Source organism: Macaca fascicularis, chromosome 19 (genome assembly GCF_037993035.2).
Source record: "Macaca fascicularis isolate 582-1 chromosome 19, T2T-MFA8v1.1".
Classification (NCBI taxonomy): domain Eukaryota; kingdom Metazoa; phylum Chordata; class Mammalia; order Primates; family Cercopithecidae; genus Macaca; species Macaca fascicularis.
Window position 1 is genome coordinate 11,484,523 of NC_088393.1, and position 27,582 is coordinate 11,512,104.

At 53.0% G+C, this 27,582-nt stretch overlaps 3 protein-coding genes across 9 annotated transcripts in view; 2 read left to right on the forward strand and 1 right to left on the reverse strand.

The window, feature by feature from the left end:
* CARM1 (coactivator associated arginine methyltransferase 1) overlaps positions 1 to 6,967 on the forward strand; it is a 52,167-nt gene extending 45,200 nt beyond the window's left edge. For 2 of the 3 annotated variants that reach the window (XM_015440199.4, XM_074025900.1), the window contains 8 exons: positions 3,520 to 3,605; positions 3,789 to 3,878; positions 4,321 to 4,458; positions 4,544 to 4,633; positions 4,722 to 4,834; positions 4,939 to 5,016; positions 5,264 to 5,332; positions 5,500 to 6,967. In XM_015440199.4, the coding sequence (XP_015295685.2) occupies positions 3,520 to 3,605; positions 3,789 to 3,878; positions 4,321 to 4,458; positions 4,544 to 4,633; positions 4,722 to 4,834; positions 4,939 to 5,016; positions 5,264 to 5,332; positions 5,500 to 5,642 (807 nt within the window). In that variant the 3' untranslated portion in view covers positions 5,643 to 6,967. The remainder of the gene's footprint in view (positions 1 to 3,519; positions 3,606 to 3,788; positions 3,879 to 4,320; positions 4,459 to 4,543; positions 4,634 to 4,721; positions 4,835 to 4,938; positions 5,017 to 5,263; positions 5,333 to 5,499) is intronic. The other variant, XM_045381006.3, reaches the window with a different exon arrangement.
* YIPF2 (Yip1 domain family member 2) lies at positions 6,073 to 11,333 on the reverse strand. 5 transcript variants are annotated; one of them, XM_005587981.5, is made up of 10 exons: positions 11,174 to 11,333; positions 11,043 to 11,103; positions 10,466 to 10,626; positions 10,300 to 10,383; positions 8,507 to 8,594; positions 7,980 to 8,096; positions 7,740 to 7,906; positions 7,402 to 7,584; positions 7,164 to 7,299; positions 6,073 to 7,066 (listed from the first exon to the last, which is right to left on the reverse strand). In XM_005587981.5, the coding sequence occupies exons 2-9, from the start codon at positions 11,071 to 11,073 to the stop codon at positions 7,183 to 7,185; spliced, it is 948 nt and encodes a 315-aa protein (XP_005588038.3). In that variant the 5' UTR covers positions 11,074 to 11,103; positions 11,174 to 11,333; the 3' UTR covers positions 6,073 to 7,066; positions 7,164 to 7,182. The 5 variants fall into 5 exon arrangements, with proteins under 5 accessions (XP_005588038.3, XP_045236942.2, XP_065391433.1 ...); XM_045381007.3 differs by having other exon boundaries at positions 6,073 to 7,083; XM_065535361.2 differs by lacking the exon at positions 7,980 to 8,096.
* A 123-nt stretch (positions 11,334 to 11,456) lies between these two features.
* Positions 11,457 to 12,750, forward strand: TIMM29 (translocase of inner mitochondrial membrane 29). The gene is made up of 2 exons (XM_005587980.5): positions 11,457 to 11,578; positions 11,655 to 12,750. Exons 1-2 carry the CDS (start codon positions 11,485 to 11,487, stop codon positions 12,341 to 12,343), a joined length of 783 nt encoding a protein of 260 aa, XP_005588037.3. The 5' UTR covers positions 11,457 to 11,484; the 3' UTR covers positions 12,344 to 12,750.
* Positions 12,751 to 27,582: the final 14,832 nt, after the last annotated feature.

The following is a 27,582-nucleotide window of genomic DNA, read 5'->3' on the forward strand; positions in this document are numbered from 1 at the left end:
CACAAATCAAAAGGAAAAAAAAGCTGGGCATGGTGGCTCACGCCTGTAATCCCAGCACTTTGGGAGGCCGAGGTGGGCAGATCACAAGGTTAGGAGATCGAGACCACGGTGAAACCCCGTCTCTACTAAAAATACAAAAAATTAGCCGGGCGTGGTGGCGGGCGCCTATAGTCCCAGCTACTAGGGAGGCTGAGGCAGGAGAATGGCATGAACCCGCGAGGCAGAGGTTGCAGTGAGCCGAGATCACGCCACTGCACTCCAGCCTGGGCGACAGAACGAGACTCCGTCTCAAAAAAAGAAAAAAAAAAAAAGATTTATTTTTTGTAAGTAGCATACAATTGGGTTTTTTTTTTTTTTTTTTTTGAGACAGAGTCTCGCTCTGTCGCCCAGGCTGGAGTGCAGTGGCCGGATCTCAGCTCACTGCAAGCTCCGCCTCCCGGGTTCACGCCATTCTCCTGCCTCAGCCTCCCGAGTAGCTGGGACTACAGGCGCCCGCCACCTCGCCCAGCTAGTTTTTTGTATTTTTTTAGTAGAGACGGGGTTTCACCATGTTAGCCAGGATGGTCTCGATCTCCCGACCTCGTGATCCGCCCGTCTCGGCCTCCCAAAGTGCTGGGATTACAGGCTTGAGCCACCGCGCCCGGCCTACAATTGGGTCTTGAGTTTTTTTTTTTAAACAAGATTGAACATTTTTGTCTTTTAGAATATTTAGACCATTTACATTTAATAAACTTGTGTGGGTATAAATCTATGATCTTTTATTTTTCTATTAATCTGACCTGTTTCTTTACTTTTTTGCCTTCCTTTAAAAAAATAAGTTCTGGGCCGGGCGTGATGGCTCATGCCTGTAATCCCAACATTTTGGGAGGCCGAGGCAGGTGGATCATGAGGTCAGGAGATCGAGACCATTCTGGCTAACAGGGTGAAACCCCGTCTCTACTAAAAATAACAAAACAAATTAGTCAGGCGTGGTGGGGACGCCTGTAGTCCCAGCTATTTGGGAGGCTGAAGCAGGAGAATGGCGTGAACCCGGGAGGTAGAGCTTGCAGTGAGCCAAGATCGGGCCACTGCACTCCAGCCTGGGTAACAGAGTGAGACTCTGTCTCAAAATAAAAAAAAAAAGTTCCGTTTATTCTGTTTTCCCCCTGCTTTTGATGTTTTTCATTTGTTTTGGGAAACTCTTGGACAATCTTGGATAATATCTCTTTAAACACTACCTCTGCCCCATTCTCTTTCTCCTTCTGGGATTCCGATTATATGTACAGTGGAACTTTTCACCATATCTCAGATGATTCTTATACTCTTTTCTGTCTTTTCCATCCTTTTTTTTTTTTTTTTTTTTTTTTGAGACGGAATCTTGCTCTGTTGCCCAGGCTGGAGTGCTGTGGCATGATCTCAGCTCACTGCAACCTCCACTTCCCGGGCTCAAGCAATTCTCAGCCTCTTGAGTAGCTGGGATTACAGGCACTTGCCACCACTCCCAGCTAATTTTTTGTAATTTTAGTAGAGATGGGGTTTTGCTATGTTGGCCAGGCTGGTCTGAAACTCCTGACCTTAGGTGATCCGCCTGCCTTGGCCTCCCAAAATGCTGGGATTATAGACGGTGAGCCACCACACCCAGCCCTGCCCCCCATATATTTTTTTTTTTTGAGACAGAGTCTAGCTCTTTCACCCAGGCTGGTGCGTGCAGTGGCGCAATCTTGGCTCACTGCAACCTCCGCCTCCAGGGTTCAAGCAATTCTCTCGCTTAAGCCTCATGAGTAGCTGGGACTACAGGCATGCACCACCACACCCGCCTAATTTTTGTAATTTTAGTAGAGATGGGGTTTGGACCATGTTGGCCAGGCTGGTCTTGAATTCCTAACCTCAGGTGATCCACCCACCTCAGCCTCCCAAAGTGCTGGGATCACAGGCATGAGCCACCATGCCCAGTGTGTTCAGTCTTTTGTGATATCACTGGGGAGTGAATGAGTGAAAAAAGCAGGAAATATTTTGGTGGTATTATGAAAATTTTGTATTATTATGAGGGTGCCTTGGAAGGGACCACAGTTTGAGAAGTGGCTGCTTCAGGGTACAGCCCTCAGTACTCTTAATGCAAGCCCAGTGGTTAGCCTCATTACCAATATGCTGCTGAACCACCCGTTAGGTTTTATTGTTGTTTTTTGAAACAGGGTCTCACTCCGTTCCCCAGGCTGGAGTACAGTGGCTCAATCACTTCATGGCTTATTTCATCCTCGACCTCCCAGATACAAGTGATCCTCCTGCCTCAGCCTCCCAAGTAGCTGGGACTATAGGAGTGTGCCACCATGCCCAGCCAATTTATTTTTTTGTAGACGTGGGGCCTTACTGTGTTACCCAGGCTAGTCTTGAACTCCTGACCTCAGGTGATCCGCCCACCTCGGCCTCCCAAAGTGCTCGGATTATAGGCGTAAGCCACTGCACCTGGCCTTAAGCCTCTTATTAGCAGCTTTCTGCTTGGTGTCTTAGCCTCTGATGCCCTGCCCCACTTGAAGCTCAGGAGTTGGCCAATTTCACAAGTGCACTGAGTGTGCACCACCCACCCTGCCCTCCTGCACTTATTTCCCTTTGCTTTGACATCACAGCCCCTTGAGTCCAAGCTGCCTTGGTAACCTAGAGCTCCCATTTTGCTTTCCCCACCCAGGGAAGCTGCTGAAAGGTCGAGGTGGCCGTTTTCTGCCCTCCCCATGGAGAAAGGCAGAGGCCAGAAAGGGCTCCCTCCAGAAACGGCACTTCCCTCCTTTCCAGGAGCTTGATCCCCAAAGTCCTGGCTGCTCTGGTTGGTCACCAGTGCTTCCAACAACTGGTTTATTCTTTTTTTATATTTTATCCGGTTGACATAGTTCATGGCAGGTGTGTTAGTCAGATATAAACATCGCTGGGAGTGGACAGCAGCAACAGTGTTGTTGATGATGTTTTTAAGAGACAGGGTCTCCCTGTGTTTCCCAGGCTTGATTCAGTCTTGGGCTTAAGCAATCCTCCTGCCTCAGCCTCCTGAGTAGCTGGAGTTACAGGCATGCAATTCCACATCCGCCTAGCACCTAGTTCTTTAACTTGCTTTTTTGGTTAACTTGCTTAATGATTTAGCTTGGAGATCTTTCCCCATCTGTTCATAAAGAGCCTCTTCATTCTCACGTCTGCATGGTCTTTGATGGGTGAGCCATCATTGGTTTAATTAGATGGTTTCCAGTGTGTCGCTACCACGGACAATCTGTAATTATACATGTAAGTTTGTTGATGTATTCATGTATCTGGAGGTTAAATTCCTGTAGTGCCAAATCTTTTATGTGGATAAACACTTGTCATTTTGAGAGCTATCACCTAATTGCCCTTGGTGGCGTTGTGCCAGTTCACCCTTCTTGCAGCGTGTCTGAGAAGAGCAAGCTAGTTTTAGCTGCACAGCCTAGAAGCCGTGGCCAGACCTAGGGGGAGGGGCAGGGCTCTCCCCTTCCATGTCGGCCTTGGCACCAGATGCCAGGTCACACCTGTTGTCTCTCCCAGGACACATTTGACATCCGGATCCTGATGGCCAAGTCTGTCAAGTACACGGTGAACTTCTTAGAAGCCAAAGAAGGAGATTTGCACAGGTACCGGCACCCACACTCCATCCTCCCAGGCCTGCCTCAGGCCGAAGGTCAGGGCCACTGACATCCTGCCGTCCCAGGGCAGGTGGTGGGCGGGGGCCCCGGGCCTCTGCACCTGGCACCCCCTCTTCTTTCTTGGCAGCGCCTGTCTGGCTTCCCCAGCAGCCACTGCCCTTTGCCTTCCAGGATAGAAATCCCATTCAAATTCCACATGCTGCATTCAGGGCTGGTCCATGGCCTGGCTTTCTGGTTTGACGTTGCTTTCATCGGCTCCATGTGAGTGCCGCAGAGCAGCCTGTGCTGCCTCCTCCCCACTCCCAGGGCTTCCTGCAGCTGCAACCTGACTGGGAGGGTGGAACGTGGCTCCAGGTTCCACCATCCCTTCCAATGGGAGTGAGAGCCTGTCTCAGAGCAAGTGACTGTTGTGGGTGGGGTGTGTGTGTGTCCTGTGTGTCCTGTGTTCCCAGTGTCTGTCCCTCATGGGCCTGTGTCTGTCTCTTGGCACATGTCAGGGTGAGCAGGGATCTCGTGGCTGCAGGTCCCTCGTGTGTACATGTATGCCTGCTCATGTATGTGTCTGGGAATGCCTGGGGGCCAGCCCGTCCCGGGGGTCCCTGGCAGAGGGGGCAGGTGCTTGGGGAGGACTCAAGGCATACAAGGTGGTGGCTCCAGTGATGGCGCTGGCCCAGTCAAGTGTGTGCCTGTCCCTGCTCCACAGAATGACCGTGTGGCTGTCCACAGCCCCGACAGAGCCCCTGACTCACTGGTACCAGGTGCGGTGCCTGTTCCAGTCACCACTGTTCGCCAAGGCAGGGGACACGCTCTCAGGGACATGTCTGCTTATTGCCAACAAGAGGTGTGACTGCTCCCTGGGGCTAGTGGTGGGGGGCAGGGGTCCATCTTCCCAGCCACTCACGCCGCGGCCTGCACCCTCTCCACAGACAGAGCTACGACATCAGTATTGTGGCCCAGGTGGACCAGACCGGCTCTAAGTCCAGTAACCTCCTGGATCTAAAAAACCCCTTCTTCAGGTAGGAGGGGCACCCTACCTGCACGGGGTTGGGGCGCCCCGGCCCTGCAGCCCCCTTGCCCCTGCCCATGGCTCTGTCTCTGCCACAGATACACGGGCACGACACCCTCACCCCCACCCGGCTCCCACTACACATCTCCCTCGGAAAACATGTGGAACACAGGCAGCACCTACAACCTCAGCAGCGGGATGGCCGTGGCAGGTGAGCAGGGCACGCCCCAATGCCCAGCCAACCCGGGAGGCCGCCCTCACTGCAGGCCTGGCCCCTCTGCCTCCAGCCCTGACGTCTCCCCTCTCTGGGCACAGGGATGCCGACCGCCTACGACCTGAGCAGTGTTATTGCCAGTGGCTCCAGCGTGGGCCACAACAACCTGATTCCTTTAGGTGAGTGTCCCCCAGGGCCAGGGTCAGCAGAGAGCCATGCCCAGGACTGCCCAGAGGCCGGGAAGGGCCTGTGGCAACCAGGGTCGGCCTGTGCTTGGTCCTTTCGCCTTTTCCTCTTCCAGGGGGCTCTCGGCCGAGGCCCTCCGTCCTCTCTGCCTCGCTCTGCAGCCTGCTGCTGCGCATGGGCTGGGTGGCTGGGGGCGGTGACGCCGTCTCCCTTCCTTCTTTCCTCCCTCTTGCTGCGCAGCCAACACGGGGATTGTCAATCACACCCACTCCCGGATGGGCTCCATAATGAGCACGGGGATTGTCCAAGGTAATGAGGGTGGCGGGGGCAGGGCCCGTGGGGGCCGAGCTAGCGTGTGAGTCGCCATCCTCTGTCCGGCCGCCCGCCTGCCCTCTTGCCTGCCCTTTCTCTCTGTGACTCTGCCTGGGGGCTGGGTGGGCCAGGGCAGCCCCTCACTGCCATCGCCTGCCCCACAGGGTCCTCCGGCGCCCAGGGCAGCGGTGGTGGCGGCACCAGTGCCCACTATGCAGTCAACAGCCAGTTCACCATGGGCGGCCCTGCCATCTCCATGGCGTCGCCCATGTCCATCCCGACCAACACCATGCACTACGGGAGCTAGGGGCCTGCCCCGCGGACTGACAGCACCAGGAAACCAAATGATGTCCCCGCCCGCCCCCCCGCCGGGCGGCTTTCCCCCTTGTACTGGAGAAGCCCGAACACCCGGTCACAGCCCTCTTTGCTATGGGAACTGGGACACTTTTTTACACGATGTTGCCGCCATCCCCACCCTAACCCCCACCTCCTAGCCCTGAGCGTGTGTCGCTGCCATATTTTACACAAAATCATGTCGTGGGAGCCCTCGTCCCCCTCCTGCCCGCTCCACCCTGACCTGGGATTGTCATCTGTTGGAACAGGCGCCATGGGGCCTGCCAGCCCTGCCTGCCAGGTCCCTTAGCACCTGTTCCCCTGCCTGTCTCCAGTGGGAAGGTAGCCTGGCCAGGCGGGGCCTCCCCTTCGACGACCAGGCCTTGGTCACAACGGACGTGACATGCTGCTTTTTTTAATTTTATTTTTTTACGAAAAGAACCAGTGTCAATCCGCAGACCCTCTGTGAAGCCAGGCCGGCCGGGCCGAGCCAGCAGCCCCTCCCCCTAGACTCAAGAGGCGCCGCAGGGAGGGGTGGCCCCGCTGAGGCTTCAGGGGCCCCCTCCCCACCAAAGGGTTCACCTCACACTTGAATGTACAACCCACCCCACTGTCGGGAAGGCCTCCGTCCTCGGCCCCTGCCTCTTGCTGCTGTCCTGTCCCCGAGCCCCTGCAGTCCCCCCAGCTCCCCCCACCCAGAGTTAGAGCAGGTGGCTGCAGGCCTTGGGCCCGGAGGGAAGGCCACTGCCGGCCACTTGGGGCAGACACAGACACCTCAAAGATCTGTCACGGAAGGCGTCCTTTTTCCTTGTAGCTAATGTTAGGCCTGAGTAGCTCCCCTCCATCCTTGTAGACGCTCCAGTCCCTACTACTGTGACGGCATTTCCGTCCCTCCCCTGCCTGGGAAGGGACCTTGCAGGGACCTCTCCCTCCAGAAAAAAAAAAAAGAAAAAGAAAGAAAAAATAAACAAGGAAACGTGTTACAGCACAGGCAGTTTTCTTCTCCTTCTGCTCCCCTGTTTCTGACACCCCCAAACTCAGATGCTGGAGCTCAGGCCCGGACCCAGGCCCGCCATATGTGCACCCAGGCAGGAGCGGGTGCTGTCCAGGCTGGGGCGCCCCCTTGGCTCGCTCTCCTGTTCCAGGGGAGCCATGGGAGGGAAAGCAGGTGGCCTAGGGGGATATGGGGGCCCCAGCCCTGTCCCAAAGCTCCCTGCTCGGCTGCCCCTCTCCCGCCTTTATATAAATTCTCTGAATCACCTTTGCATAGAAAATAAAAGTGTTTGCTTTGTAAGAAAAGTCTGGAAAGTAGCAGAGTCATCTCAAGGTGTCAAGGGAGCCTTCAGTCATCATCTGGGGGGCAGGACAGGCAGAGGGGTTGGTCCACTTAGGTGTTGCCTGAAAGAAAGAATTGTCTGGGAGTGTCCCCAGAACCTCTTACCTTGACTGGGGGTGGGAGGGCAGCCCCCTTAGCCCAGCTGGGAACAGTCCTTACCTGTGGGACCCGGGCCTTTCTAGGAGGGGGCCATGGACTGAGGCAGGGTAGGGGGCAGCGGGATGTTTGAGGGCAGAGATGTGATTTGGGGTGGAGGAGCCACCTTCTCCGGAGGCAGCGACTGGAAGAAGTACAACTGCACAAGACCCCTGGGGTCAGAGGCAGGGCCAGCGCACACCCCCCCCCCCAGCCCCTCAGCCCCACCTGAGGTACACCTGTGGCCACCCCAGACCTGTACCTTACAGCCCACGGCCAGGAGTGCATGGAGCAGCACAACCGCAGACAGCAGCACCATGGCCACCAGCCTAGTGTCCTCACGGACCACAGGCCAGAGGGTGAATACCAGCCCGGTGGCCGACAGGCCCAGGGCCAGTGCCCCAAAAAGCCACTGCAGCCAAGGCACAGGGATGAGCCACAGGACCTGGGAGCAACACGGCGGCAGGTGACCATGCCAGTCCCCACAGCCACCACCCACTCCGCACCAGGCCACCCTCACCACCATGGGAGTGAGGCAGCAGGTGACCATGCCAGTGTCCCCACACAGCCGCCACCCACTCCGCGCCAGGCCACACTCACCACCATGGGGATGAAGACAAAGAGGGAGTAGCCGTAGACGCACACGGTCTCCAGGAAGGTGTAGGGCCCCATGCGCTCCCGGACACCCTTGCGCCACCGCAGAAAACCCCACAGGGCCAGGGGCACCAGCCACGCGTAGCAGTAGATGCTGATGCCTGCCACGGTCACTGGGGGCAAGGTGAGCAGTCACCCCCTGCCCCCCGGGGCCCTGCCAGGCATCGGTCCTGCCCGCCTGCTTACCCTTGTGGAACTGGGGGCTGTAGTGGATGGAGGGGTCTCTCCTCTGGGCCAGCACCAGCGTCAGGTTGCCAGTGACAGCCAAGACGAAGGCCAACGTGGCACAGATCCAGAAGGGGCCTGAGGATGGGGGGCACAGTCAGAGTCCCCCCACCTGTGACCTCCCTGCAGCTCATTTACTCCAGTGGTAATGCTGCCCTGCAGTTCATGCAAGTTCCTGCCATGAAGCTTATGCTGTTTCTGGAACCCTCTTTTCCTAGGTCTCCCCTACCCCTCCCGTTGCCAACAAGGCTCATTCCCTCACCCTGCTCAGGGAGGCCTGCCCTGCTGCACCCTGCAAAACAGCAAGGCCGCTCCTCCTATATGCTCTCTACCCGCCACCCTCTGCAGTCCTTCATGTCTGTCTCCCTGAACAGCAGGTAAGTCACACTCTCTGAGTGACTGATTTGTCCTCAGCTGTACACTGGTGTCTGCAACTCAGGCCACATTTGTTGAGTGATCCATCAAGGAACCAAATGTACCTCACTCACCATACAGATCTGGCCGATTCCGCAGATGGTGCCGCACAAAGTTGTGGCCAGGCCGGGGCAGCAGTGAGCCTTTGATCCGGTTCAGGACCTGGGTGCAAGGCCGAGGTCAAGGATGGAGGCCTGCCAGGAGCTTCTCCCTTGTCCTGAGAGGCTCCTTCCCTGCTGACCTCCACCCTCCTGTCTCCATGCCCCACCTGAAAGAACTCAGCCTTTCCCTCTTTTTTTTTCTTTTTTTAGACAGAGTCTCACTCTGTCGGCCAGGCTGGATAGAGTGCAGTGACACGATCTCTGCTCACTGCAACCTCTGCCTCCTGGGCTCAAGCAACTCTCCTGGCTTAGCCACCTGGGTAGCTGGAATTACAGGCGTGTGCCACCACGCCCGACTAATTTTTGTATTTTTAGTAGAGACAGGGTTTTGCCATGTTGACCAGGCTGGTCTCAAACTCCTGACCTCAGGTAATATGCCCACCTCAGCCTCCCAAAGTGCTGGGATTACAGGCGTGAGCCACTGCGCCCAGCCCCAGCCCCCTTTTTCTTTTTGAGATGGAGTGTCACTCTGTCCTCCCAGCTGGAATGCGGTGGCATGATCTTGGCTCACTGCCACCTCCGCCTCCCAGATTCAAGCGATTCTCATGCCTCAGCCTCCTGAGTAGCTGGGACTACAGGCCATGCGCCACCATGCCTGGCTAATTTTTGTATTTTTAGTAGAGACGGGGTTTCACCATGTTGACCAGGCTGGTCTCGAACTCCTGACCTCAAGTGATCCACCACTTCGGCATCCCAAAGTGCTAGGATTACAGGTGCCCAACCACTGCACCTGGCTAATTTTAGTATTTTTGTTTTGTTTTGTTTTGGTTTGGTTTTTTGAGACAGAGTCTCACTCTGTCGCCCAGGCTGGAGTGCAGTGGCGCCATCTTGGCTCACTGCAAGCTCCGCCTCCCGAGTTCACGCCATTCTCCTGCCTCAGCCTCCCAAGTAGCTGGGACTACAGGCGCCTGCACCCACACCCTAATTTGTTTGTATTTTTAGTAGAGACGGGGTTTCACCGTGTTAGCCAGGATGGTCTCGATCTCTTGACCTCGTGATCTGCCTGCCTTGGCCTCTCAAAGTGCTGGGATTACAGGTATGAGCCACCACGCCCGATCTAATTTTTGTATTTTTATTTTATTTATTTATTTATTTTGAGACAGAGTCTCACTCTTTTTGCCCAGGCTGGAGTGCACTGGCGTGATCTCGGCTCACTGCAACCTCTGCCTCGCAGGTTCAAGCGATTCTCCTGCCTCAGCCTCCAGAGTAGCTGAGATTACAGGGCCTCAACACCAAGCCTGGCTGATTTTGTTGTATTTTTAGTAGAGATGGGGTTTCACCATGTTAGCTAGGCTGGTCTTGAACTCCTGAGCTCAGGTGATCTGCCCACCTCGGTCCCCCGAAGTGCTGGAATTACAGGCGGGGAGCTACTGCCCCCAGCCCATCTTTGATCTTCTGCATATGCTGTTCCCTTTGCCTGGAACATACTTCAGCTCCCCTCCCCCATTCCCCAGGAAGCATTCCTTCTCCTTTAGGTTTCAGCCAATTCCTCACGTCCTCCACGAGGTCTTCCTCTAACCCACGAGATTGTGTGTGTCCCCTGTGTTCCTACAGTCCCGATCCATAACCAGTCCCACCATAACCCTTTGAGAGCACCACAGTTCCTTCACCCGCACTCGCCATCACCAGCACCCTGCCCAGGGAAAGTGTGGCTGAACCCTGAGCATAACTCTGAGCCCCACCTCACCTGCCTCCCCAGGCCTGACCTGTGAGGTGTCCACGTCAAAGAAGCTCTGATAGTAGCTGAAGGTCCAGAATCCGGGCTGCTGCTGCTGCTTCTCCTGCAGGAGCTGCACATTGCGGGCATTCAGCGCCTGCCCCGACAGCGTGGATCAGCTGGGAGCTGCACAGAGGCAGGACACAGGGACTCACCGCGGCCTTGTCACTCTCCTCCTCCACCTCATCCTCGGCTCCATAGCTGCTACCTGAGCCCACGGCCACAGCCACGTGCCCTTGTGGGGTCAGCTGATCACTTCTGCTGGTTGTGGCTGCATCTGGGGTCTCAGCCAGAAGATTAGTGGCCTCCTCGAATTCTGTGGAGCAGGGACATGGGACACACGCACGCTTGAGGGGTGGAAAGAATTCGACTGGGCTCCAGCCAAGTCAATGCTCATCTGGGGGCGGAGGCTCTGCTAAGCCACTGATCTCCCCCAAGGTGGGGGGCCCAACTTCCTCAGTTTGGAGGCATCCGGAGGGCGTCTGTTCCCTTCCTCCTAAAGTGGAACTGCAACTTAGGGTTGGCCCTGGGATGGGGTCAGGGTCTGGAGACATGAGGCTCGGGTTTGAGGTCTGAGTTCAGGGCGGGGGCGGGGTTCGGGTCAGAGATGGGTCTCCCTCCTGGGTCAGGGTTCACAGCCGCCTAGGGGTAGAGAAGTTGGAAGCCGCATGGGGGGTAGGTTCTGGCAAGGGGCGGGAGTAGGAGATCCGGCCTCGTCGGGGCCGCACTCACCGTGGAAGGTCAGCTCGTCAGCCGATGCCATGGTCGTTCAGGGGCGTCTCCGCATCCCTCGCTGAGGACAGAGACCGGTCAGGCACGCTCCCCCCACGCCCCCACGCCGGTCCCTCGGCCCCCAGCCCTACCTGGCGGCCAGCTGCACCCACGGAAGCTTGAACTCGTCGCCCCGTCGCCACAGGTGCGCTCCGCCCTCCTCACCGGAGGCCACCTGGGCCGGCGTGGCTGGGGCTCTCTGCGACTGCGCAGCTGGCCTACCCGTCAGAATCTACCCGACTCGGACCGGACAGCAACATCCGGCGCCGGTCCTCTTTCTATCCTTTCCCGCTGGGAAGCCACTTCCGGTAAAGTTGGCGCTTGCGCAGAAGCGCCTCCCGGGCTTTTAACTTCGGGTATCAAGAGTTTCTTTTCGGAGCAAGGACCCCCAAGACGGAAAAGGATGGCCGCCGCGGCTCTGAGGAGATTTTGGTCCCGGCGCCGCGCAGAGGCGGGCGACGCTGCAGCGGCGAAGCCGGGAGTGTGGGCGCGGCTGGGTGAGTAGCGGCGGAAGGCGGCAGGGTGAGTGGCCGCCGCTGCCAGATCACTCTTACCGCGCTCCTCTCCCCTCAGGGTCCTGGGCCCGCGCGCTGCTCCGGGACTACGCCGAGGCCTGCAGGGACGCGGCGGCGGAGGCTAGTGCCCGGCCGGGGCGCGCGGCCGTGTATGTGGGGCTGCTGGGCGGCGCGGCGGCCTGCTTCACGCTGGCGCCTAGCGAGAGTGCTTTCGAGGAGGCGCTGCTGGAGGCGTCGGGGACCCTCCTGCTGCTGGCGCCGGCCACCCGCAACCGCGAGTCCGAAGCCTTCGTGCAGCGGCTGCTCTGGCTGCGGGGCCGTGGCCGCCTGCGCCACGTCAACCTAGGGCTCTGCTCCCTGGTGTACGAGGCGCCCTTCGACGCCCAGGCCAGCCTCTACCAGGCGCGCTGCCGCTACCTGCAGCCCCGCTGGACCGACTTCCCCGGCCGGGTCCTGGACGTGGGCTTCGTGGGTCGCTGGTGGGTGCTGGGGGCCCGGATGCGCGACTGCGACATCAACGACGACGAATTCCTGCACCTGCCGGCGCATTTGCGGGTGGTCGGGCCCCAGCAGCTGCATTCCGAGACCAACGAGCGGCTCTTCGATGAGAAGTACAAGCCTGTCGTGCTCACCGACGATCAGGTGGACCAGGCGCTGTGGGAGGAGCAGGTCTTGCAGAAGGAAAAAAAGGACAGGCTCGCCCTGAGCCAGGCCCACTCGCTGGTGCAGGCGGAGGCCCCGAGATGAAACCCGGAGGCCCCCGAGTCCTGGCAAACTGCTTGCCTGGGGTAGTGCAGCTGTGAGTGTGCCTCACCTGCAGAACAACTGAGACAGATGATGTGCAAAGTGTTTTCTCACTGGATTTGCGCAAGTTTGGGGAGCCTTTCTGCCCCCCGTCTTTGTTCTTTATAAGCTGAAGCTAATTCCGAGCCACCTTGGTCCAGGAGTTGGGACAGCAGAACGACTTGACACATGTTCATCACTGGCAGAGCTGGTCATGAGCCTTTTATATAAGCCTTTTTCATTGGGCCTCAGAGGCCCTCCTTAAGGAGGTACCACAGTGGTCAGGTGACTTGCAAACTCTTCTAAGACCACTTAGATTCTCTTTTTAAAGTTTGGGTTGTGGCCTGGCGTGGTGAGGCACGTCTGTAATCCCAGCATTTTCCAAATTGAGGCAACAGGATCGCTTGAGGCCAGCCCGAGTAACATAGCAAGACTCCGACGCTACAAAAAAAGAATAATAATTAACTAAATAAAATTTGAGCTGAAATGTTTTTATTCTGTGATCTGTTCTCTTTCGTTTTGTTTTGTTTTCCTTTTTTTGTTTTTGTTTTTTGTTTTGTTTTGTTTTGTTTTGTTTTTTTTTTTTTTTTTTTTTTTTTTTTTTTTTTTTGAGACGGAGTCTCACGCTGTTGCCCAGGCTGGAGTGCAGTGGCGCCATCTCGGCTCACTGCAAGCTCCGCCTCCTGGGTTCACGCCATTCTCCTGCCTCAGCCTCCTGAGTAGCTAGGACTACAGGCGCCCGCCACCGCGCCCGGCTAATTTTTTTGTATTTTTAGTAGAGACGGGGTTTCACTGTGGTCTCGATCTCCTGACCTTGTGATCCGCCCGCCTCGGCCTCCCAAAGTGCTGGGATTACAGGCTGTCTCGCTCTGTCGCCCAGGCTGGAGTGTAGTGGCGTGATCTCGGCTCACTGCAACTCCCGGGTTCACGCCATTCTCCGGCCTCAGCCTCCCGAGTAGCTGGGACTACAGGCGCCCGCCACTGCGCCCGGCTAATTTTTTTTTCTATTTTTAGTAGAGACGGGGTTTCACCATGGTCTTGATCTCCTGACCTTGTGATCCGCCCGCCTCGGCCTTCCAAAGTGCTGGGATTACAGGCGTGAGCCACCGCGCCCGGCCTTTTTTTTTTTTTTTTTTTTTTTTTTGAGACGGAGTCTCGCTCTGTCACCCAGGCTGGAGTGCAGTGGCCGGATCTCAGCTCACTGCAAGCTCCGCCTCCTGGGTTTACGCCATTCTCCTGCCTCAGCCTCCCGAGTAGCTGGGACTATAGGCGCCCGCCACCTCGCCCGGCTAGTTTTTTTGTATTTTTTAGTAGAGACAGGGTTTCACCGTATTAGCCAGGATGGTCTCGATCTCCTGACCTCGTGATCCGCCCGTCTCGGCCTCCCAAAGTGCTGGGATTACAGGCTTGAGCCACCGCGCCCGGCCCTTTTTTTTTTTTTTTTGAGACGGAGTCTGGCTCTGTCACCCAGGCTGGAGTGCAGTGGCGCGATCTCGGCTCACTGCAAGCTCCGCCTCCCGGGTTTACACCATTCTCCTGCCTCAGCCTCCCGAGTAGCTGGGACTACAGGCGCCCGCCACCGCGCCCGGCTAGTTTTTTGTATTTTTTAGTAGAGACGGGGTTTCACCGTGTTAGCCAGGATGGTCTCGATCTCCTGACCTCGTGATCCGCCCGTCTCGGCCTCCCAAAGTGCTGGGATTACAGGCTTGAGCCACCGCGCCCGGCCTGTTTTTGTTTTTTTGAGACAGGGTCTTGCTCTGTCTCCCCAGCTGGAGTGCAGTGGCGCCATCTCGGCTCACTGCAACCTCTGCCTCCCAGGTTCAAGCGATTCTCCTGCCTCAGCCTCTGGAGTAACTGGGATTACAGGCATGTGCTCACATGCCCGGCAAATTGTATTTTTAGTAGAGATGGGGTTTCACTGTGTTGGCCAGGCTGGTCTTGAACTCCTCACCTCAGGTGATCCGCCTGCCTCGCACTCCCAAAGTGCTGGGATTGTAGGAGTGAACCACCACACCCGGCCTTTCATTTTGATAAGTAACATTTTTGCCATTCCCAGCTCTTTGGGAGGCTGAGGTAGGAGGATTGCTTGAGATCAGGAGTTCAAGACCAGTTTAGGCAACATAGTGAGACCTTTCTCAAAAACTAAAATATTTGGAAGGGTAAAGCAGGCGAATCACTTGAGCCTAGGACCAGCCTGGGCAATATGGTGAAACCCCGTCTCTACAAAAAATACAAAAATTTACCAAAGGTGTTGAATGAGAATTGAAAATATATATACATAGAAAAATTAGCCAGACATAGTGGACCACGTCTGTAGTCCCAGCTAGTTGGAAGGCTGAGGTGGGAGGATCACCTGAGCCTGGGAGTTCAATGCTGCATTGAGCCATGATGGTGCCACTGCACTCCAGCCTGGACAACAGAGTGAAACTCTTTGTCTCAAAAAGTAAAATAAGTGGCTGGGCACGGTGGCTTAAGCCTGTAATCCCAGCACTTTGGGAGGCCGAGGCAGGTGAATCACGACATCAGGAGATCGAGACCATCCTGGCTAGCATGGTGAAACCCCGTCTCTACTAAAAATTCAAAAAATTAGCCGGGCATGGTGGTGGGCGCCTGTAGTCCCAGCTACTCAGGAGGCTGAGGCAGGAGAATGGCGTGAATCTGGGAGGTAGAGCTTGCAGTGAGCCGAGATTGCACCACTGCACTCCAGCCTGGGTGACAAAAGTGAGACTCCGTCTCAAAAAAACAAATAAAATAACATTTTCATTTTTTTAAAGTTTTTATTTTTAAATATAGTCTTAAAGAAAATTGGAAAAATAATAGAGACTGGTTTTTTGGAGACAGAGTTTTGCTCTTGTTGCCCAGGCTGGAGTGCAATGGCACGATCTCGGTTCACCCCAACCACCGCTTCCTGGGTTCAAGCAATTCTCCTGTCTCAGCCTCCTGAGTAGCTGGGATTACAGGCTCATGCCACCATGCCTGGCTAATTTTCGTATTTTTTAGTAGAGATGGGATTTCATCACAATGGTCAGGCTGGTCTTAAACTCCTGACCTCAGGTGATCTGCCCACCTCAGCCTCCCAAAGTGCTGGGATTACAGACGTGAGCCACCACGCCCGACCCTCATCCCTATTAAAAATACAAAACCGGCCGGGCGCAGTGGCTCAAGCCTGTAATCCTAGCACTTTGAGAGGCCGAGACGGGCGGATCACGAGGTCAGGAGATCGAGACCATCCTGGCTAACACAGTGAAACCCCATCTCTACTAAAAATACAAAAACTTAGCCGGGCAAGGTGGCAGGCGCCTGTAGTCCCAGCTACTGGGGAGGCTGAGGCAGGAGAATGGCGTGAACCCGGGAGGCGGAGCTTGCAGTGAGCTGAGATCCGGCCACTGCACTCCAGCCTGGGTGACAGAGCGAGACTCCGTCTCAAAAAAAATAAATAAAAATAAAAATAAAAAATAAAAAAATACAAAACCGGGGAATTGACAGTGTCGTGACTATTGGGATGTTACAGGGAAGTTTCTTGCAAAAACAACCTGGTTTTACCAGATGAGTATTATAAGTTACTGGAGGTGGCTTGGAAGGATAAAGCATTTTCTGGTCTGGAAATCTATATGGAATCATAGATTCCGGTTATGTTGTACTTCAGTAACCCTGAAACACAGGATTCTGTGAAAAGAAATAAGTTAGTGTACACAGCTGGTACTTAGCTAGGTTATGGTAAATTGTATTTTTGTTGTTGTTGAGACAGAGTCTCACTCTGACACCCAGGCTAGAGTGCAATGGCACAATTTCGGCTCACTGCAACCTCTGCCTCCTGGGTTCAAGCTATTCTCTTGCCTCAGCCTCCTGGGTAGCTCGGATTACAGGCATGTGCCATGATGCCCAGCTAATTTTTGTATTTTTAGTAGAGATGGGGTTTCACCATGTTGGCCAGGCTGGTCTCAAACTCCTGACCTCAAGTGATCCTCCCAGCTCGGCCTCCCAAAGTGCTGGGATTACAGGCGTGAGCCACTGCACTGAGCCAATACTTTTCTTTTCTTTTTTAAGTGTAATTTATAGCTGGCGCATGGCTCATGCCTGTAACTCCAACACTTTGGGAGGCTGAAGTGGGATGATCGCTTGAGTCCAGAAATTTTGAGACCAGCCTAGGCGATATGGTGAAACCCTGTCTCTACAAAATACACACAAATTAGCTGGGTATGGTGGTACACACCTGTACTAACAACTACTCAGGAGGCTGAGGTGGAAGAATTGCTTGAGCCCGGGAGTTTCAGGCCGCAGTGAGCTGAGATTGCACCACTGCACTCCAGCCTGGGTAACAGAGCAAGCCCCTGTCTCAAAAAAAATTAATAAAGAAAAAATAAGGCTGGGTTCAGTGGCCCACGCCTATGATCCCAACACTTTGGGAGGCCGAGACAGGTGGATCACAAGGTCAAGAACTCGAGACCATCCTGGCCAACATGGTGAAACCCCGTCTAACAAAAATTAGCTGGGCATGGTGGTGCGTGCCTGTAATCCCAGCTACTCGGGAGGCTGAGGCAGGAGAAACTTGAACCTGGGAGGCGGAGGTTACAGTGAGCCAAGATCACGCCACTGCATTCCAGTCTAGGCAACCGAATGTGACTCCTTCACAAAAAAAAAAAAAAAAAAGAAATAACATAAAACTGAAGTATTAAGGGAGTGATGCTACTTCAGTGGCCTGTGGCAAGTTAATAAAGCCAGGTGATAAAACAATTATCTTTGTTGTGATACTTGTTTTTGTGTGTTTGCTACTTTCAAGTTTTGGCATTTGACCCTTGCATTCATAATGAGTGGGTCCAACAGGTATTAATTTAAGTCAGCATCTCACTTTGCATTACAGAGGAAAAGCTGAGGTTCAGAAAATTTATTTTTCCAAGGCTGTGGCAGAACCAAGATTCAAACTGTAACTCCCAACTGTGACTTAATCCTCAAACTTGTGGACTATCTTTGATCCTGATAATTCTTCTCAGAAATTGTTAAATACTGCTATCACTTGCCATAAATAATAATTGGATATAGAAATACATATGTAGGCTGGGTGCAGTGGCTCATGCCCAGCACTTTGGGAGGCCGAGGTGGGCAGATCACCTGAGGTCGGGAGTTCGAGACCAGCCTGAGCAACGTGGAGAAACCCTGTCTCTACTAAAAGCACAAAATTAGCCGGGCGTGGTGGCACATGCCTGTAATTCTAGCCACTCAGGAGGCTGAGGCAGGAGAATTGCTTGAACCCGGGAGGTTGCAGTGAGCTGAGCTCACGCCATTGCACTCCAGCCAGGGGAACAAGAACAAAACTCCGTCTCAAAAAAAAAAGAAAAAAGAAAAATATATAAAAAAGAAATGCAATGAAAGCAAAAGACATGGCCTGGATAACATAGCAAGACCTCATCTGTACTAAAAATAGGCCAGGTGCTGTGGCTCATATCTGTAATCCCAGCACTTTGGGAGGCCGAGGTGGATGGATCACCTGAAGTTAAGAGTTCAAGACCAGTCTGGCCAACATGGTGAAACCCTGTGTCTATTAAAAATACAAAAAATTGGCATGGTGGCAGGCGCCTGTAATCCCAGCTACTCGGGAGTGAGCTGAGATCATGCCATTGCACTCCAGCCTGGGCAACAAGATCAAAACTCCGTCTCAATAAATAAATAAATAATAATTTAAAAAGCCAGGTGAGACGGCGCGTGCCTGTGGTCCCAGCTACTTATGATGCTGAGGTGAGAGGATCCCTTAAGCCCAGGAGTTTGAGGCTGCAATGAGCTTGGTCATGCCGCTGCACTTCATCCTGGGCCACAGAGTGAGACCCTGTCTCCCCTCTAGCCCCCAAAAAAGAAAGGAAACAAAAGACATTGAAATGATACTAACTAAATGCTATCCCTACACCATTACATTCCAAAAATCTCTGGCCCCAAATCTGCCCTCTGTTAGACATTAGCCAACTTCAGGGAAGGGTTTTAAAATGTATTGTCATCAAAGACACTTGTTTCTCACTGATCAGAAGTATCGGAAACGGTCCACACCATCATTGCTTGAGTCAGTTATTAAATGCTACTTTCCACTTCTCGCCAGGGTGTGTTCCAGGAAGATCATCTGAAGCTGCTGGGAGCTGTGAAGCTGAGGGCAGTGGTCGGCTCTGTTGGTAGGAATTGTGGAGCTTGGGCAGCCTGAAGGCTTTGTGTCTTGGCTTTGGTCCCAGGGTCAGCCTTTCCCAGAGGAGAGTCTTACTGTACTTCAGCTCATGCTCTGGTGTAAGGCAGAGGACAGGAGGGATAAGTGGGCTTTAAAGCCAGGGTTTGGAACTCAGCTTTTATACTTCCTTGCTTTGTGAGTGAAGTCACTTCTCCTTGCTTTGGAGCTCCTTGTCTCTTTTTTTTGTTTTGAGACAGAGTCTCGCTCTGTCGCCCAGGCTGGAGTACAGTGTCCGGATCTCAGCTCACTGCAAACTCTGCCTCCCAGGTTCACGCCATTCTCCTGCCTCAGCCTCCCGAGTAGCTGGGACTACAGGCGCCTGCCACCTCGCCCGGCTAGATTTTTGTATTTTTTAGTAGAGACGGGGTTTCACCGTGTTAGCCAGGATGGTCTCGATCTCCTGACCTCGTGATCCGCCCGTCTCGGCCTCCCAAAGTGCTGGGATTACAGGCTTGAGCCACCGCACCCGGCCCACACCTTGTTTTCTGAGACGGTCTCACTCTCTTGCCCAGGGTGGAGTGCGGTGGTGCAATCTCGGCTCACTGCAACCTCGACCTCCTTAGATTCAAGCTGTCCACCCACCTCAGGCTCCCAAGTAGCGGAGACTACAGGTGGGAGCCACCATGCCCAGCTAACTTTTGTGTATGTTTTTGTAGAGATGGGGTTTCTCTTTGTCGCCCAGGCTGTTCTCAAACTCCTGAGCTCAAATGATCCCACCTTGGCCTCCCAGAGTGCTGGATTACAGGTGGGCATCACTGCACCTGACCCAAGTTCTCCCCTGAAAAAAGGTAGGGGCTGGGGGGGCATGATCTGGAGATAGGGTTTCGCTGTGTCACGCAGGCTGGAGTGCAGTAACGGCTCATGGCAGCATCAACCTCTTGCATTCAAGCAATCCTCCCACCTCAGCCTCCCAAGCTGCTGGGGCCACAGACACTCACCACCACACCGGCTAATTTTTTAAGTTATTTGTAGAGATGAGATCTCACTATGTTGCCAAGGCTGATCTCAAACTCCTGGGCTCAAGTGATTATCCTGCCTCAGCCTCCCAAAGAAATAAAATATTCTTGGTTAGCTTTAATTATTTCTGCTTTCCAGCCTAGCCCAGGAGTTGTCCTCCAGCATGTCCTTTGAAAAGTATCTTTTGGCCAAGCATAGTGACTCATGCCTGTAATCCCAGCACTTTGGGAGGCCGAGGCTGGAGGATCACGTGAGGTCAGGAGTTCAAGACCAGCCTGACCAACATGACAAAACCCTGTCTTTACTAAAAATATAAAAAAATAGGCCGGGCGCGGTGGCTCAAGCCTGTAATCCCAGCACTTTGGGAGGCCGAGACGGGCGGATCACGAGGTCAGGAGATCGAGACCATCCTGGCTAACACAGTGAAACCCTGTCTCTACTAAAAAATACAAAAAAACTAGTCGGGCGAGTTGGCGGGCGCCTGTAGTCCCAGCTACTCGGGAGGCTGAGGCAGGAGAATGGCGTGAACCCGGGAGGCGGAGCTTGCAGTGAGCTGAGATCGCGCCACTGCACTCCAGCCTGGGCCACAGAGCGAGACTCCGTCTCAAAAAAAAAATAAAATAAAAAATAAAAAAAATAAAAATATAAAAAAATAGCTGGGCATGGTGGTGGGTGCCTGTAATCCCTGCTATTCAGGAGGCTGAGGCAGGATAATCACTTGAACCTGGGAGGTGGAGGTTGCAGTGAGCCAAGACGGTGCCATTGCATACCAGCCTGGGAGACAGAGCAAGACTCCCTCTTAAAAAAAAAAAAAAAAAGTTTCCCACGGTTGTGATTAGAAAGACCAGCAGAGGGCATCAGAGACTTAGTTCGGAGACAGAACGTGGCTGGCTCCGCCCTGCCTTACTTAGTCCCGTGGGAATGGCTCACCGCAGGTTCAGCAGCAAGTGGAGGTCTTGCAGCTTCTACTTGCACCTGTTTACTGCGCCTTGGAATTGGATAGATGATGGCAGAAGTCAAGGCCCCAGGGAGGGGCCCCCTTCATCTCTGGAACCTGCACCTTTACCTAGTTATGTTCACAAAAAGATTCAGACTCTAAATTTTTGTTTTGTTTTGTTTTTTGAGACGAAGTTTTGCTCTTGTTGTTCAAACGATTCCCCTGCCTCAGCCTCCCAAGTAGCTAGGATTACAGGCATGTGCCATTGTACCTGGCTAATGTTTTGTATTTTTAGTAGAGATGGGGTTTCTCCATGTTGGTGAGGCTGCTCTCAAACTTCCAACCTCAGCTGATCCACCCACCTCGGCCTCCCAAAGTGCTGGGATTACAGGCATGAGCCACTGCACCCGGCCCAGACTCTGAAAATATTTGGAGATACTTATTCTGAACCAAATATGAGTAACCAATGGCCTGTGACACAGCCCTCAGGAGATCCTGAGAACATGTGCCCAAGGTGGTTGGGGCATAGTTCACTTTTATACATTTTAGGGAGACATGAGACATGAGACAATATGTGTAAGATAAGCTGGGCTTACACCTGTAATCCCAGCACTTCATGAGGCTGAGAGGGGCAGATTACTTGAGCCTAGAAGTTCGAGACCAGTCTGGACAACATAGTGAGACTCTGTCTCTACGAAAAAATATAAAAACTAGCCAGATGTGGTGGTGCCCGTAGTCCCAGCTACTTGGGAGGCTGAGGTGGGAGGATCACCTGAGCTGGAAAAGTTGAGGCTGCAGTTGACTACGCTGATCTTGAACTCCTGGCCTCAAGCAATGTTCGCAAACTGGTGGGATTATAAACGTGAACCACCACACCCAGCCAATAGAAGTTCTTTTTTTTTTTTGGTCCCAAACATGACCGTTGACCACCAAAGTAGTTTAAAGAAAATCTCAGACATCCTGTCATCTTACCCCTATAATTTCATTTTCTTTATTTTCCTTTCTTTTATTTTCTTTTATTTTATTTTGTTTTTGATACAGATTCTTGTTCTGTCGCCCAGGCTGGAGTGCAGTGGTGTGATCTCGGCTCACTGCAACCTCCGCCTCCCGGGTTCAAGCAATTCTCCTGTCTCAGCCTCCTGAGTAGTTGGGACTACAGGTGCCCGCCACCACGCCCAGCTAATTTTTGTATTTTTAGTAGAGACGGGGGTTTCACCATATTGGTCAGGCTGGTCTCGAACTCCTGACCTCAGGTTATCTGCCACCTTTGGCCTCTCAAAGTGCTGGGATTACAGGCGTGAGCCACCACATCCGTCCTATAATTTCATTTTCTTATATGACACTAGCATTGTCACACCTCTCAAAGTCCACAATTAGTATGCGGTATCATCTGATATTGCATTTCCCTGCGGATCTCAAGTGTCCTTTTACACTTGGTTTGTTTCATTCATGATCCAAACAAAGTCTACATATTGTATTTGGTTGTTGTGACTTTTCAGTATCTCCTTTTTTTTAAGACGGAGTCTCACTCTGTCGTGCAGACTGGAGTACAGTGGCACAATCTCAGCTCATTGCATCCTGCGCCTCCTGGGTTCAAGTGATTCTCCCTGCCTCAACCTTTTGAGTAGCTGAGATTACAGGCGCCCACCACCACACCCGGCTAATTTTTGTATTTGCAGTAGAGACGGGGTTTTGTCAGGTTGGCCAGGCTGGTCTCGAACTCCTGACCTCAGGTGATCCTCCCTCCTTGGCCTCCCAAAGTGCTGGGATTGCAGGTGTGAGCCACTGCGCCCAACCTGAGGTCTCTTTTTTTTTTTTTTTTTTTTTTTTTTTAAGACGGAGTCTGGGCTGGGCGCGGTGGCTCACACCTATAATCCCAGCACTTTGGGAGGCCAAGGCGGGCGGATCACAAGGTCAGGAGTTCGAGACCAGCCTGGCCAATATGGTGAAACCCCATCTCTACTAAAAATACAAAAATTAGCCAGGAGTGGTGGCAGATGCCTGTTGTCCCAGCTACTCGGGAGGCTGAGGCAGGAGAATCGCTTGAACCTGGGAGGCGGAGGTTGTAGTGAGCCGAGATCGGGCCACTGCACTCCAGCCTGGGAGACAGAGACTCTATCTCAAAAAAAAAGAAAAAAAAGACGGAGTCTGGCTCTGTCGCCTATGCTGGAGTGCAGTGGTGTGATCTCGGCTCACTGCATGCGCCGCCCGCCTCCCGGGTTCACGCCATTCTCCTGCCTCAGCCTCCCGAGTAGCTGGGACTCCAGGCGCCCGCTACCACGCCGGGCTAATTTTTTTTTTTGTATTTTTAGTAGAGATGGAGTTTCACCATGTTAGGCAGGATGGTTTCGATCTCCTGACCTCGTGATCCACCCGCACTGGCCTCCCAAAGTACTGGGATTACAGGCGTGAGACACTGCTCCCTGCCTCTTAAGTCTCTTTTAACCTAGAAGAGTGCCCCCTATGCATACACTTTTGATGTGTTGCAGAAAACCACTTTTTTTTTTTTTTTTTTGAGACAGAGTCTCACTCTGTCACCCAGGCTGGAGTACGGTGGCATGATCTCAGCTCAGTACAATCTCTCCATCCTGAGTTCAAGTGATTCTCTTGCCTCAGCCTCCTGAGTAGCAGGGATTACATTACAGACACCTGCCACCACACCCGGCTAATTTTTGTATTTTTAGTAGAGACAGGGTTTCACCATGTTGGCCAGGCTGGTCTCGAACTCCTGACCTCAAGTAATCCACCCGCCTCATCCTCCCAAAGTGCTGGGATTACAGGCGTGAGCCACTGTGCCTGGCCTGATTTTCACTTTTGATGGGTGCCCAGGTCAATCGTTTCATTAATGGTTGTGCAAAGAAGCTAGTTCTTTTGTTCTTGCAATCTTATTTGTAGCTGGTGAGCCACAGGCATCTCACAGATGCTGTTACTGATTCACCAGGTGAACAAATATAAACCTGAAAAAGCCAGTCCTTCAAGATGGATCTGGAGTGGCAGAGTGGGCTCAATTTTAAATAGACGCAAGCAACCATTTGCTGAATAGAGGTCACACATGTATTCTGAGTTGCCCCAAAACTCACAACTCTGTTTTAACTTTTGGACATTCAGAGGTCTCCTGGACCAATCAGTCAGAACTCAGATGTGTCGACCAATCAGAAGTAGGCAAGTTTGACTCCCTCATTTACATAAACAGACTTGATTGGGAACCTGGACTGGAATTTTTGCTATAAAATCTGAACCCTCCGGAGGCTAAGGCAGGAGAATTGCTTGAACCCAGGAGGCAGAGGTTGCAGTGAGCTCAGATTGCACCACTGCACTCCAGCCTGGGTGGCAGAGCAGACTCCGTCTCACACACACACAAAAAAAACCTGAACCCTCCCTTTGTTCTCTGGAATGCACCTTCATTTTACACTAAACGCTGTGTCTCTTCAGTTTGCAAACTGTTGACTAGAATACAATCTATTCCCTCCAAATTCCTTTTCAGAGAACATTGGTTCACAACCATGTCCTACCAGAAGGATTTTCTGGGGAATTCACAGCCATCCATAGAAGACATCCTGGACTTGCCTTTTGAGGTTTCCCTCAGGGCAGCCACAAGGATGCTGTGTTCCTTTTCCATGTTGTGGCAGGCCACAGCGACAATTTTTTTTCTGTTTCTTTTCTTTTCTTTTTGAGATGGACCCTCGCTCTGTTGCCAGGATGGAGTGCAGTGGCACAATCTTGGCTCACTGCAAACTCCACCTCCCAGGTTCAAGCGATTCTCCTGCCTCAGCCTCCCAAGTAGCTGGGACTAGAGGTGCATGCCACCACACCCAGCTAATTTTTGTATTTTTAGTAGAGACAGAGTTTCAGCATGTTGGCCAGGATGGCCTCGATCTCTTGACCTCGTGATCTGCCTGCCTCGGCCTCCCAAGGTGCTGGGATTACAGGTGTGAGCCACCGCGCCTGTCCCAAAGCAATGATTATGAATAGCTATTCATTATTTGAAAATGAATAGTATCTGAAGTATCTGAGACAGGTCTCCATCAAATTAGAAATTCATTTTGCCGGCCGGGCGCGGTGGCTCAAGCCTGTAATCCCAGCACTTTGGGAGGCCGAGATGGGCGGATCACGAGGTCAGGAGATCGAGACCATCCTGGCTAACCCAGTGAAACCCCATCTCTACTAAAAAATGCAAAAAAAATTAGCCGGGCGAGGTGGCGGGCGCCTGTAGTCCCAGCTACTCGGGAGGCTGAGGCAGGAGAATGGCGTAAACCCGGGAGGCGGAGCTTGCAGTGAGCTGAGATCAGCCACTGCACTCCAGCCTGGGCGACAGAGCAAGACTCCGTCTCAAAAAAAAAAAAAAAAAAGAAATTCATTTTGCCAAGGTTTAGGACATGCCTGGAAGAAATAAACACAGGGCCAGGTGCAGTAGTTTATGCCTGTAATCCCAGCATATTGGGAGGCCAAGGCAAGCAGATAACCCGAGGTCAGGAGTTTGAGACCAGCCTGGCCAACATGGTGAAACCCCATCTCTACTAAAAGTACAAAAATTAGCCAGTCGTGGTGGCGGGTGCCTGTAATCCCAGCTACTAAGGAGGCTTAGGCAGGAGAATTGCTGCGCACCACTGCACTCCAGCCTGGGCAACAGAGGGAGAGAAAGAAAGAGATCAACAGAGAGAGAGGGAGGGAGGGAGGAAGAAGTGGGGCAGGGAAGGAGGGAAAGGAAGGAAAGAAAATAAAAGAAAGAGAAAAAACACAGAATCACAGAAATAGTTCATAATCTGTCTTTCTTTTTTTTTTTTTTTTTTTTTTGAGACGGAGTCTCGCTCTGTCGCCCAGCCCAGGCTGGAGTGCAGTGGCGCAATCTCGGCTCACTGCAAGCTCCGCCTCCCGGGTTCACGCCATTCTCCTGCCTCAGCCTCCCGAGTAGCTGGGACTACAGGCGCCCACAACCGCGCCCGGCTAATTTTTTGTAATTTTTTTTTAGTAGAGACGGGGTTTCACCGTGGTCTCGATCTCCTGACCTTGTGATCCGCCCGCCTCGGCCTCCCAAAGTGCTGGGATTACAGGCGTGAGCCACCGCGCCCGGCCATAATCTGTCTTTCTTCACAACTTATTTTGAAGGCTTCGGTATTTAAAGGGGAAAAGTGGGCTGGAGGGCAAATGGGAGACTAGTGTATCCACATGTAACATAATCCATATATGTAATGTATCCCCAAAAAGGAGCAGGTAGGGGGATAGTCAATTATGTATTCATCTGGCGCCCAGTAAATTGTCACTTTCCATAAGATAAAGTGAACACAGGGTAGCTACCTGTGGAGCTTTTTTTTTTTTTTTTTTTTTTTTTTTGTGATACGGAGTCTTGCTCTGTTGCCCAGGCTGGAGTGCAGGGGTGCGATCTCCGCTCATTGCAAGCTCTGCCTCCTGGATTCAGGCCATTCTCCTGCCTCAGCCTCCCTAGTATCTGGGACTACAGGCGCCTGCCACCACGCTCGGCTAATATTTTGTGTTTTTAGTAGAGACGGAGTTTCACCGTGTTAGCCAGGATGGTCTATATCTCCTGACCTCGTGATCCGCCCGCCTCAGCCTCCCAAAGTGCTGAAATTACAGGCGTGAGCCACCGCGCCTGGACTATTTTTTTTTTTTGACATGGAGTTTCTCTCTGTCACCAGACTGGAGTGCAGTGGCGCAATCTCGGCTCACGCAACCTCCGCCTGCCGGGTTCAAGCAATTCTCGTGCCTCAGCCTTCTGAATAGCTGGGACTACAGGCATGTGCCACCACTCCCAGCTAATTTTTTTTTCCCCATAGAGATGTAGTCTCAGACTTGTCTCAAACCCCTGGGCTCAAGTGATCCTCCAACCTCAGCCTTCTGAGCAGCTAGTTCTTTTCTAGTGTAATATATTATCTCATGGAATATATTCCATTGTCTGCATGGACCCCAGTTAGTTTATTCACCCACCTACTTAGTGACATCTTGGTCATTTCAAAGCTGACGTGGTAGGTATTACTGGTCGCCTTACAGGGGAACAGCAGGACATCTGTAGTGTGTGGTGAACACTAGAGGGAGCAAGAACCGCCTTTCTCTATCAGGTGGGCGTTACCCATTTCCCAGCTGCACTAATCTGTGGTTCCTTGCAGAGGCCTGATCTGGTGGTTGCCCTGAGTGAGAGTTGATCTCGAAACCATTTGTGGGAAAATTAAGTTAGACATTCTTCCATTGAAATAAAATGCAGGGGCCGGGCACAGTGGCTCATGCCTGTAATCCCAGCACTTTGGGAGGCCGGGGCGGGCTGATCACCTAAGGTCAGGAGTTTGAGACCAGCCTGGCCAACACAGCAAAACCTCGTCTCTACTAAAAATACAAAAAAGTTGGCCGGGCGCGGTGGCTCAAGCCTGTAATCCCAGCACTTTGGGAGGCCGAGACGGGCGGATCACGAGGTCAGGAGATCGAGGCCATCCTGGCTAACACGGTGAAACCCCGTCTCTACTAAAAATTACAAAAAACTAGCCGGGCGAGGTGGCGGGTGCCTGTAGTCCCAGCTACTCGGGAGGCTGAGGCAGGAGAATGGCGTGAACCCGGGAGGCGGAGCTTGCAGTGAGCCGAGATCCGGGAACTGCACTCCAGCCTGGGTGACAGAGCCAGACTCCGTCTCAAAAAAAAAAAAAAAAAATACAAAAAAGTTGGTTGGGTGCGGTGGCTCATGCCTGTAATCCCAGCACTTTGGGAGGCCAAGGCAGGAGGATAATGAGGTCAGGAGATCGAGACCATCCTGCCTAACACAGTAAAACCCCGTCTCTACTAAAAAAAAAAAAAAAAAAATAGCAAAAATGAGCCGGCCGTGGTGGCAGGTGCCTGTAGTCCCAGCTACTCAGGAGGCTGAGGCAGGAGAAAGGCGTGAACCTGGGAGGCGGAGCTTGCAGTGAGCCGAGATCGTGCCACTGCACTCCAGCTCCATCTCAGAAAACAAAAACAAAAACAAAAAAATTAGCGGGGTATGGTGGCACACGCCTGTAATCCCAGTTACTTGGGAGGCTGAGGCAGGAGAATCAGTTGAATTCAAAAGGCAGAGGTTGCAGTGAGCCGAGATTGCACCGCTACACATCCCAGCCTAGGTGACAG